The sequence below is a fragment of the Phoxinus phoxinus genome, assembly GCF_949152265.1.
Source record: "Phoxinus phoxinus genome assembly, chromosome: 4".
NCBI classification, from domain to species: domain Eukaryota; kingdom Metazoa; phylum Chordata; class Actinopteri; order Cypriniformes; family Leuciscidae; genus Phoxinus; species Phoxinus phoxinus.
Genome location: NC_136879.1, coordinates 34,024,204 through 34,036,989, shown reverse-complemented (window position 1 = coordinate 34,036,989; position 12,786 = coordinate 34,024,204). Strand labels below are relative to the sequence as shown.

The 12,786-nt window shown below is 36.3% G+C and overlaps 1 protein-coding gene across 1 annotated transcript; it reads left to right on the top strand.

Annotated features, from left to right (window-relative positions):
• The first annotated feature begins 8,747 nt into the window (after window positions 1-8,747).
• LOC306997352 (mRNA decay activator protein ZFP36) lies at window positions 8,748-10,866 on the top strand. Its single transcript, XM_079610650.1, has 2 exons — window positions 8,748-8,871; window positions 8,973-10,866. Exons 1-2 carry the CDS (start codon window positions 8,839-8,841, stop codon window positions 9,900-9,902), a joined length of 963 nt encoding a protein of 320 aa, XP_079466776.1. The 5' UTR covers window positions 8,748-8,838; the 3' UTR covers window positions 9,903-10,866.
• Window positions 10,867-12,786: the final 1,920 nt, after the last annotated feature.

Below are 12,786 nucleotides of genomic sequence, written 5' to 3'. Positions count from 1 at the left end.
ACAATTGCATATGGGAAATAAAGTTGCAACTGAGATGTAGTTACAATTTAATAAATAAAGTCACAATTATGGAAAAAGTACCAATTGTGATATATAAAGACACATTTACAAGAATTGCAGTCACAGTTATGACAACGCAGTCATGTTGTGAAATATAAAGTCACAGTAGCTAAAAATAAAGCTGCAATTACAAGCTATAAAATAGCAATTTTGAGATTAAAAGTCACATACAAGAATTAAAGAAATAGTCACATATAGTGATATATAAAGTCACAATGAGAAGTTGCTATAGAAAGACATAAAGTCAAAATTACATTTATTTATTTCCTGCCAAATAGAGCAAGAAAGTCGAACCAAATGACATGAACTGGGCTAAGCATGTTTTTATGTTTAAATGTTCATTGTGTTTGTGTTTTTTGCATATAATTACTTTTTTTATGGTCATAGGCGTCAAATGTATATGGTTTCTAAGTACAGATAAAACGAGGGAGAACCGCAGACTGGATTCGTTTACGTGTTCTTTGTGAAAGGGGAAGATGACAAAACTTTCGGGAAATGAGCCTTTAGGTCTTGCATAAGAAAGCCTATTCAGCACATGAAATTGTCACTTGCAAGCTTATGTAAAATTGCTTTTACTGCGAAGATTGCGCAACATGAAAAACAAACAAAGAAAATGGGCTTGGATACACTGGTTGACAAACAACCAAAGCACAAGAAATTTCCTGGCATACGATTATATACTCCGAAAAGAAAACAGCAGCGAGTCGGAGTGATTTTTTCATGTCCCAATTCTCTCACTTAGTGCTATTGTGTGCTCAAAAATACCCAGTGATAAAATAAAACCTTTGGCTCTAGGCTTTCTGATATCAGTTAAGACAAATGACAAACTGCATGAGAGTCAGGATTCGAGAACAGACAAGTATGCACTTGCTTACAGTACACTATTGAGGCTAATAATGCAAGTTATAATCAGTGGTAAATTATCATTTTTTTTGTACTTTCAAACTGTAGCTTTCACCTGTGCCTGCTTGAAAACTGCATGGGATCATGTTGAAGCACGTGTAACATCTGGGCACATAATAGTTAGGTAAGTTTCCTTCATTAGGTGCATACTTTTCCTTTAAAGGAGTTAGCTGGGAGGGTCGCAGTGTTATCAGAGAGTGGGGAATGTTGACAGGCTGGATGGCAGAGATAACACTCGCACATCCCTGAGAGCAAGAGGCCATGAGTGACGCACACAAGACTCTCACGCCTACTGTTTTCCTCCCTTATCCCTTATCCCAATCCATCTCTCCATTATCTAGCCTATGTCTGTTTTTTTTTCTCTTTCTTTCAGGGTACTTTAATTCTTTTGGTTTTATCACCTCTTCAAATATGAAACGTTTGAATGTTGTTCTTACAGAGTGATTTCCTAATTCTCTTTTTTCTAATCTTACCATCAATAATCTTGACCCCTGAGGGACAGAAGGAGGTTTGACTTAATTTATGGATGTTTTGACATTATCACTGGAATCTCTCTGCAAGTTTCTCAACATTTGGGTTTTTCTTCTGTTCTGAATTCCTAGACCTAGACTGTGGAAAATTTTGTGATTGCAGAAGGCTAGACTTTAGTATACATCCGTTTCTTACACCCTTTTCTTCATGTTCAAAACAGGAAGTCCTCTGAGGCCATTAGCTTTGTTTCTATTGTGAGTCGGATCCCTCATTTAAACGTCCCAATTCGCCTACTTATACTATGTCCTGAAAGTATGTAATTATCACCACTTAAACTGCCCTGTCAATCATCTTGTCACCTTTAAAATCCTCCACATTCAGTTTAATTTGGTTTCCTACCATATTGGAGAGAAATGTAGCATGTTGATCTGCAGTTGTGGGTCTTTCATGCGGAGAACTCTCCTCATGTGTTTGCATAATGATGCATTTAAAGGTTGATGACCAAATGTAGCTTTTATTTTAAGTTCATGCTGTTGCAGATAAAATATTATGTGGATTTTTTTTCCGTCAGCTTAGATACTAATTTTTAATCACACAAACCCCTTGATCTAACCCTTAACCGTCGGTCTCATACATCCGTCATGTTTGTAGTTTTTAACACTTTTTACTCGTCTTTGTAGTTCTAACCGAATCCTCGTCCAACACGGAATGGGTCTGCACTTCAGTTCTAACTGGAAAAAGTAGAGCATCTGGGTATCTTTGAAATACTAAATTCAACATACTATGATTTGGGAAACTCATTCTAATTTCGAATACTACACTGAACCAAATTATAAACGCAACACTTTTGTTTTTGCTCCCATTTTTCATGAGCTGAACTCATGCATACTTTTTCTATGTACACAAAATGCCTTTTTTTCTCTCAAATATTGTTCACAGATCTAAATCTGTGTTAGTGAGCACTTCTCCTTTGCCGAGATAATCCATCCACCTCACAGGTGTGGCATATCAAGATGCTGATTAGACAGCGTGATTATTGCACAGGTGTGCCTTAGGCTTGCCACAATAAAAGGCCATTTTAAAATGTGCAGTTTCATCACACAGCACAATGCCACAGATGTCGCAAGTTTTGAGGGAGCGTGCAATTGGCATGCAGACTTCAGAAATGTCCACGAGCTGTTGCCCATGAATTGAATGTTCATTTCTCTACCATAAGCCGTCTTCAAAGGCGTTTCAGAAAATTTGGCAGTACATCCAAGCGGTCTTACAACCGCAGACCACGTGTAACCACACCAGCCCAGGACCTCCACATCCAGCATCTTCACCTCCAAGATCGTCTGAGACCAGCCACCCGGACAGCTCTCTTAGATTTTTGAGTTCAGCTCATGGAAAATGGGGGTAAAACCAAAAGTGTTGCGTTTATAATTGTGTTCAGTGTATTTAGAACGGATAGTATACGAATTGGGATGCAACATGTGACGTTTAAAAAAAAGTTTTTTTTTGTTTTGTTTTGTTTTTTTAGCTTTTGACTAATATATTTTAAACCAGGGATTCCTAAACTTTTTTGTCATCCGAACCTTTAGATGTAAAATATTTACTTGAAGTACCCCTTGAGATTTTAAGTTTGTATTACTGTTGCAAATTACAATTGTAAACTACTGTAAATAAAAAATGTATAATAAAAAAATGTAATGCGCGGCGTGCTTCACTCTAAAACATGCAGCGCATCAGACTATTTATCAGACTGTTATTTAATTAAATTGCAGCTTTTAATTTGACAATCACACTAAGCTAATATCGTGATTATCATTTATTTATTTTCATTAGTTGATTAATTATTAGCTTTTTATCAACTCATGAACCTAATGCAGCTCCCCCACGAAACCCCTAGGTGTTCGGGAAACCCTGTTTTAAGCCATCGTCATTGTTCATTTGGTGTCAATTATTATAAATTATTGTATTAATTTTGTATAAATTTTTATTATTTTTATTCAATTGATTTTATTTTTTATTATTCCTATTGATTTATTATTCTTATAAAATGTATTGTTTTCAGCTATTACGGTATAATTATTTCACTGTATGTATTATTTATGTGAATTATTTGCCATCTTCTCATCCTCAATGTGGATTGCTGCACAAATCACTCCGAGGGACACATGCTTACAAAGTGTGGGTATTTGCACACTAAACATTATGCAGAGAGAAATAAAGCACCTTCCTATCACGAGCATTACAAACAACCTATTTTTCCATTAAGAACTGTTCTGTGTGGGTTTTATTCAATAAAATTCAATAAAATGTTTGTGGTAATATGACTTCCAACTTCGAGAGCAAAGGAGTAAAAGAGAGGGCTGACAGATGGAGCACTACTGCTGGTTAAATGCAGGACCTCGCTCTAGAATGAGAGATTCTGCACCCAGTCTTGAGGACCATACCGCGCTCGTCTGTGAGCTCTGGGCCCAAATATTCCCACAGAAGAGATGCAATATGGCCACAACAATTTTATAAAGAGCTAATGGGAATTTTGTAGTGATTCATAATAACAATGACTTATATATTTATTGTCTTAACCAAGGGTTACATGTGAGATAAGGCCAACAGTATTATGAAATCCACCGATTGTGCCCCACAGCTGAACTTACACGATCAAAGCTCAAGCTGACTTTGTAAAAGTACACTTTAGCATACATTTTAAAAAGATAGTATTTAATATGAATATGAATATGATAATATACTTAAGGGCAAACTGGATGTAATATTTTGGATACTTAATTTAAAGTTATTTGCAATCAAATTAAAATGTTTTATATTTTAAATTTAACTTTTATTAGCAAAATGTATATAGCTGACCTTCAGAGTGTTTTTGACCCACTTAAGTAGGATTAATGTACATATTTACATGTATTTGATCATTACATTGTCTTTGAAATATGGTTTGTTTGAAATATTTGTACTGCCAAATGAATTGACAAGCCTTTATGGTAAACTAAAATATAATTGTATATGTCATTTCGATTAAAACTTGTATGTCATAAATGAAATCATATGTTTGTATAATGAAGTTGCAATTTAGTACATTAAATGTAACACTACAGTTAAAATTATAATCAAGTACTTTGCATGTGCTTTAGTATGTTAGTTAACACATCAAAATAAGTGCACTTATTTAAAGCATCATAAAAAAAATATTTAAACAATGATTTAAAATGTACTTTAAAGTAAAACTTTTGGTCAAAGGAGACATAGTTACATTGTACATACTCAAATAAGTACTGAGTAATATTATGTATTTACTATAGAGGTAGGTTGGGATTTGGTTTAGGATTAGTTGTATATTATGCATAATTTACTGTTATTACTATAATAAGTAATGTGTCACGTTAAAATAAAGTGTAACCAGACTTTTAATTTGGCATCATTATAAAGTGCACTTATTTAGAGTGTAAAAGTGTGTAGTAGTCATGAATGTAGTAGTCTATTATCTTTAAGTAAACTTTTAAAAGTTTTACATTCATTTACATTATATTCTCTGCAGGTACAGATATTGAAAAATATGTGTTTAAGATTTGAAGTATAACTGCACATTGAACACTTCCTTTTCAGCAACGCATTTCATTACATCCTTTTCCTACTGGTAAATAGGCATCGGCTTAGAGTTCATCTCCTGAATGGGTTTCTACATGCTTATTTTCATCAGAAATTCTTCAGAACCTACTATTGTGGGAGCATGAGAGCATGTCAGTGCCAAACAGGGCTCTGCAAAAACATATTCAGTACAGCAGGAAATCGTTGGTTCATTTGTTTTGGTTTGGACTGCAATAAAGTTACTCAAATGGCAGCTGGTGGACTTAGTTGTTCATGTAGAGGATATACAAGACGTTTGAAAGTGGCGAGAGATTTCAATCAGAAGACTCATAGTAGTGCAACTGTACGAGCCGACTACGATTGCTCTGGGAGGGTGTTTGTGTGTGTAAACACATGGACTGCATAAACAGAGTTATTGCACAGAGAGAAGGGTGGTATTTGGTGGATAAGGCTGAGTTTGTTCTTCAGTGAATATTTCACACTGTGGAAATGTGTTTCAGAGGGATGTGTAAAATCTAAAGACCTTAAGTGAAAACAGAGCAGAGGAGAGAAGTGCAAACACATGAACTTTACAGTAGCTAAGTTATCCTTTAACTTGCTGTGTTTCTACTGACATATTATTCTAGCGGTTTGAAAACTCCCGTTAAGCTTTACATTTCCTTATGGGACATGTCACATATTTCACAGGCAGAGAAAATGGATAATGTTAATGAAGTAATTTTCGCAAATGAACTTCATTATTATATTATATTGTATCGTATTGTATTATTTAATATTATATTATACTTTTATCACGTGAGAAGTAAAGATTGATATGAAAAAGGAAATAGGTTAGACTGTAATGTATTTACTAACATGAACTAACAATGTGCAATACATTTGTTCCAGTATTTATTCATATTTGTTAATTAATAAAAATAGAGTTCACAGTACATTAATAATGTTAACAAATACAACCTTTGATTGTTATAACATATTAGTAAATGTTGACATTAATATTAATTATGCATCATTTATAGTCATTACTAGAAACATGTGACGCAAAACAAGGACACTGTAAAATAAAGTGTTACTGTGTGCATAAATGTATTTTTCTTATGTGTTATAGCAAAGTTATGTCCTAGTGGTGTACTGGTGTTACACAAGGGTTAGTCATAAAAGGAAATGCACCAGGTGTATATGTTGGGGGACATGATTAATATGCCGTGTATTCTAAATATAAACTCCCCCTTTGAATAATACAGTCAGCATTTTCCCATATGAAAGGAAAAGGGGAATAAGAGATCAATTCAACTCGTAAAACTAAAGATACAGACGAGGAATAATCTGTCAATAGAGGGAATGAAGCTATAGATTCGCTCAGTTGACCCAGGTTAGACTAATATGTTGCAGAACAAGAAAGTTTTGTACTTTCCCAACAGAAGCTGTCTAAATATGAGCTTTGGCTGCAAGATTGTCCTGTCACTGCTGAGTCATAACATAAATGAAGAACGAAAACTGAAGATGCCTGTAGAAGTGCAAATGAATCTAGACAGAAGCACCAACAATACATATTACTAATGTCACGATTTAAACATTAGTAAGACTTAACCTCTAATGTGATGGCATGTTCTAACAAGGCGTCTCATTTTGCCTTAAGGAGCCAACAGAACTCACATTTCTCGCATTACAAGCCAAAAAATGGAGTGTATATTAAATGAAGCCTGATTAATTATATATTAAATCACTACAAAAAAACACACACTAGTTGTATATATGATAATAATATAATACTGTTGATCCGAATTGGATGTATTAATTTAGGAGGAATAAAGAAATGTGTAATAGCTCCATTTAGGAAATCCCCTCATGCTGGTAAAGGTGACATGCCATTGCTCATAAGAAAGAAAAGCTCAAGCCATCTGTGCAACCGTCTATATGTTTGTTTAAATACATGCCGTGGCGAGCATGTGAGCATGAGCAAGCAAAGAAAACCACTGATACTTGATGAGGGAGAGTTTCCGTACTTGTGGGAACGCTGCCAATGAGGAAAACAGAGAGCCAAGATCTCGAAAGAAATGTGTCTGATGACACACGTGAGAATTTCCATGTCTCATGCACCATTTTTGACATCCATGCCCAGCCAAACTGGACAAAGTCATGGAGAGAGGCAGCTATTTTTAAGTGAACATGAGACGGCTTGCCTGTTTTAGTCAATGAAGCAACTACAGATGCAGTTGACCGTGCAACAAAAGAAAATCGCTGAACATGCGAAGGCAACATTTGCTAACATTTCCAGAGGAATCAGCAAATAAAGTGAAGTGATTCACATTTGTGCTATGGCATTTTACTATTAATTTAGTCATGTAAAAAGAACCGATTTGTTACAAAGAAAATGTAAAAAAAAAAAAAAAAGGTTTACATAGGCTATATAAATGATGTATGGGGGAGAATGGGGCTAGTTGTCACAAAGGGAAGTTGTCTGCTATATCTCAGAAACAAAATGCATTAATGTGTATTAAAGTATAAAAATATATAAATATATATACTGTATGTAGCCTATGTATAGAATCCATTATAATATATTTGATTTAAATTAAATCTATTAATCTATCTATATAAATAGCTCAATTTTAACCGTTGTTTAATTACAGTACAATTTTCCAAACAATGGTTTGATATCTTTGCATGTTATATATTTTACATTTTGCTTATGTGCTGAATAGTGGTGGAAATGCTCATTATCTTTTTTTTGTGGGCAAGACTTTAAAGTTTGTGCACATAGAAATATAATTTTAAAAATAAATTGAATAAAAAAAAAAACAGAAAAACCATTCACTGCAGTAAACCGTGAGATGTCTAGTCACACCCTCCCATATCTGATCTAAGATAGCATATGCCTAATGTTTTACCTTTTTCAGTAGAGTTTATGTATTTTCAGTTCCCATAATGGCCACAGGTGGCCGGACAGGACTGGAGCCTTCATGAGTCAGACTGATCCCACAAAAAATGAAGCCAGGACCGACTGGCACACACTGCTGTCATAGACACTTTTGTTGTTGAATAAACAGACCAAGCCATCTAAAATTACATTCATAACATATTGAAACGATGTAAGGCATAACATTCATACTGGGCTTTATTGCAAAATAAACGCAGACATGGAGATCGTTTAAAAAGTGCTTATTTTGTCATGATTTTCCAGCTTATTATGCAGCTACAGACTTCCAGCTTATTATGCAACTTAGACAGAAAGATAGATAGATAGATAGATAGATAGATAGATAGATAGATAGATAGATAGATAGATAGATAGATAGATAGATAGATAGATAGATAGATAGATAGATAGATAGAAAGATGATAGCCTACGTATATTATTTAAATGTAGGCTAGGCTAATATTCTTGGTTATTTCCAATTTGTATGAATTTGATTTGATTGTCGAAATGAAAAGAAAAACATGCTGGAAAACAAAAGCAGTATTGACAGTATCGTTCTCAACCAAATCGGGTCTATGGGAAAATGTCTGTCGGGGACAGTTATCGCGACAGGTTACTGTAAATTAATCACACTACTCTCTTGTTTTGTCTGTCGGTGAAACTGAAACATTTTTTGCCACTGGCTAAAAATACTCAAGCTGTGCTTTACGAGGCTACTTCTACAATCTGTGGGAGCGGCATACGGGAATGATATCGCTCCGCCTACTGTATTTTTTTTTTTTTTTTTTTTTAGCATAAAAAGTCGCTGGACCAGCACAACGCAACCAGCACTCGTTCGCAGCTTCTGAAGGCACATCATTCCTTTACAAAAACAACAACAACAGCAACACTTGACTATGTCCGATACGCTTGGCGAAAGTCTCATGCGGGTAAGTTAAACTGAGTTTATGTGTGTTTTGTTTGTTTTAGGGGACCGTGGCATAATTGCCAAGTGTGTTACATCCTCCTAATTCACATTATTATTTTACAGAATCTCATCAACCTGGGTTTAGATGACCCGTTTCAACAGCTATCCCGCCCTTTCTCATCGAAGAGCATCAGTTCCGAGCGGCTCAACGATGGCATCTGGCCTGTGGACGCCTGGAACGACAGAGCGCCCTGTAAACCCCAGTTAAAAGCAGACCGATCCATGAGTCTGACCGACACCTTGAACAGAATGAAGCCCAACGACGTCCCCCCACCGCCCGGGTTTCCTCCCCTGGCAACCCTACCTTCGAACCGATACAAGACCGAGCTGTGCCGAAGCTTTCATGAGCACGGCAGCTGCAAATACGGCACCAAGTGTCAGTTCGCCCACGGCGAGAACGAGCTGCGAGGGCTTTTCCGCCACCCCAAATACAAGACTCAAGCCTGTCGTACTTTCTACCAGTTTGGATACTGTCCGTACGGAAGCCGCTGTCACTTCATCCACGATAAAAACGCTGTGTTCGATCTTGACCAGAACCCGCGTCAACTGCGTCAAAGCGTCAGCTTCGCCGGCTTCACTCGCAGCAACTCTCCCCCGACTTTATACGAGCCCCTGAGCTTCACCCGCGCTCCCTCTGTCTCGCCTCCTCCCGCAGATATCTTGTCCCCCGTCTTCAGCGACTCTTCCCGCGACATGTTCCCCTTCAGCCGTCACAGTAGCGGAGATATCCACAACAACGCGCCCTTCACGCCAGAGCCTCGGTCACGATGTGTCTGCGGACACGGAAATAACTTCCAGGGCTCCAGCAACGGGCTATACATGAAGGAAGAGCGAAACAAAGCCAACCTGTGCCGCTTTTCCTCAGAAGACTCGCTGTCAGACCGCGAAAGTTACAGCAGCACCGGCAGCTCGAGCGGCTCCGAGTCTCCCACCTTCGACGCCACCACGGGGAAGCGCCTCACCGTTTTCGCGCGGATGTCTGTGTCTGACTAAGGACTTCACCGCGATTCCTTCTGAATCATTTAATCAGTCAAAAAAATAATGTGCAACGAGTCTTAATACTGTTAATTTATTATTATTGTTAATATTATTATTATTATAATATACTTGCTAAAGGAGATTATTTTGATACCAAGCTGCCCTCCAAAGCCTAAGTAGCCTAGGCATTGATTTTATAATGGTGTATTATTATTGTCTGTGATATTGTCTTCCATTTGCTTTTGCTTTTCCTGCTTTTCAACATTGTTTGGCAGTGAGCATTGCAGACAAGTGCCTTAAAATATCATAACCAATGCTAGTGGCATAAGCAAAGCTTGTGTCAAATATATATGTACATATCATATAGCTATCCAGTGTGTGAATTAGGGGGATTGGCTTTTTAAAAGAATTTCAGATGTGTCTGAGAGGGGTCAGATCCCCCAAATAATTTGCACCCTGTATATATATATATCAACCAACAATGTGACAAACTTGAGAAAATGACCATACATTCACTCACAAAGAATGCACTTTACAAATCTATACTGGGAGAATGTTTCCATGTAGCATTTTAACCAAAGCATTATGATGTTAGGTACCTGTTTTGTACAAGAAAACTAAGAAACAAACCTAAAAAAAAAAAAAAAAAACGATATATTTATATTGGACAAGAGCTGTCAATTAATGTTTGACAACCCTGGTTGGGTCCTTACTCAAGGAAACTTGTCTTTCATCAGGGACTGTAACAGTACAGTATTTCTGTAGAGTAGTTTGCTTCATTTGCAATGTTTTTTGTAATTGTATAGACCTAACTAATATATTTATTAAGTATTTATTAAAGTTATAGCAATGTATTTTTTACTTATTTATCAACACGTGTCGCGGCTTTTGGGAAAATTTAAGAAGCATTGACACAAAATGATGGAAACGATTTCAATTGACCAAAATAATGTAATAAATGCAATTTGTGAAAAAACAATTGTATTGTATTGTGTTGGAACTCCATGTCAGTAACACCATACCACACACTCACAAGAATGTACCAGCAAAGTGTTCCTCATAACTTGCTTACATTTCAAAATCAGTTCATCACTTTGCTAAGAAAAATGCTGTTTTGTAAATAAGAGCAGGATTAAGATCATATTTGGCATACACAGAGTTATTTCACACCACAACACAGATCTGACCTGCATCTCCCAGACAACTATGCATATAACAAAACAATGTCTGAAGCAATTGATCGCTGTCTTTAGAGATTAAAATCTGTCCTGTGTCGCAAATGAGGCCGTCAGCTTCTAGATCTGTGAGTTGGCCATGTTTAATGGAGTGCAAGTAAGATCTTATCACAGATCAATGGCATTGCATGCATTACATAAGCCTACGCCTTGCCTCCTTACGTTGAATGTTACTAAAGAATTAGGAACCCTTCCTTTTGAAATGTTTGCGATATTTTTTGCTATAACCCTTCCCCTTTATAACGCTTGATGCTTGTTTTACTCACCACAGCCTTGCTAACATGTACATAAACCAGTGCAAACATACAACAAGACATCCCATTATGCAAACATCAGTTTATTGTGAAACCAGAATCAATGACTTAAAATCATTTGCATATAGTTCTTTTGATAATACATATTGTTTCGGAGCAGGTTTACAAAGTATAACATCATACAACACTCACCCGCCCTTACAAAACATCAATGTATCAACTGGATTTGTTCATACAATGAAAGTCAATGGGGTCCAAATTTGTACATTTGGACCCCATTGACTTTGACATGAGGTTGAATAAATTGAACCCCATTAAATGACATGAGGGTGAGTAAATGTTGACAGTTTTTTTTTATTTTGGGGTGAACTAACCCTTTAAATCACCATCCATTGGTTTCACAGACAAGGCTTAAGACTATAGTCCCAGACTAAAATGCATGTTTGAGCTTTTAACTGAAAGAAACTTAAAATCTTAAAATGTGTCACTGCCTTGTTTTGTCTTAAGATACACAGTCATATTTTTTTTCTAATGCACGTTTATAAAAGCTACTTAAATGTCCTAATTGAACTAAGGCCTAATCCTGGCTTAATCTAAGCCCTGTCTGAAACCAGACCCATATCGGCAATCTATGACACATATGTAATTTATTTGACATGTCTGTCACATTATCAAACTTAATTGAAATTTAGCTTAGCTTCTGCATTAAGTTTAGGCAATATTTAACTGTCCCTGTAAAATGTATTTAATTTCAAGACATAGGCCTGGTTTCACAGACAGGGCTTAGATTAAGACAGGATTAGGCCTCAGTTCAATTAGGACGTTTAAAGGGATAGTTCACTTTAAAATGAAAATTCTGCCATCATATTCTCACCCTCAAGTTGTTTCAAACCTGTATGAATTTCTGTCTTCTGCTGAACACAAAGGAAGATATTTTGAAAAATGTCAGTAACCAACAGTTACCAGGTCCCATTGACTTCCATAGTAGGAAAAGAAAATACTATGGAAGTCAATGGGACCTGGTAACTGTTTTTCAAACTGTTGTTACTGACATTTTTCAAAATATCTTCCTTTGTGTTCAGCAGAAGACAGAAATTCATACAGGTTTGAAACAACTTGAGGGTGAGTATATGATGACAGAATTTTCATTTTAAAGTGAACTATCCCTTTAAGTATCTTTTATAAATGTGCATTGGAAAAAAAAAATTACTGCACTTTTCGACTTATCTATCTCCTGATAAGGTTAAATATATATAAAGACCCCTATAACTCAAAATAAACATAACGGTGTCATGCGTGGGAAGATGGCACTTTAAGATATCACATGTCACACTTTGTCGCCTAAATGAGGAAGTGTGGGTCCTGCCAAATGCCACAGGAAAATCTGATCTAATTGACCAAAAAATACCC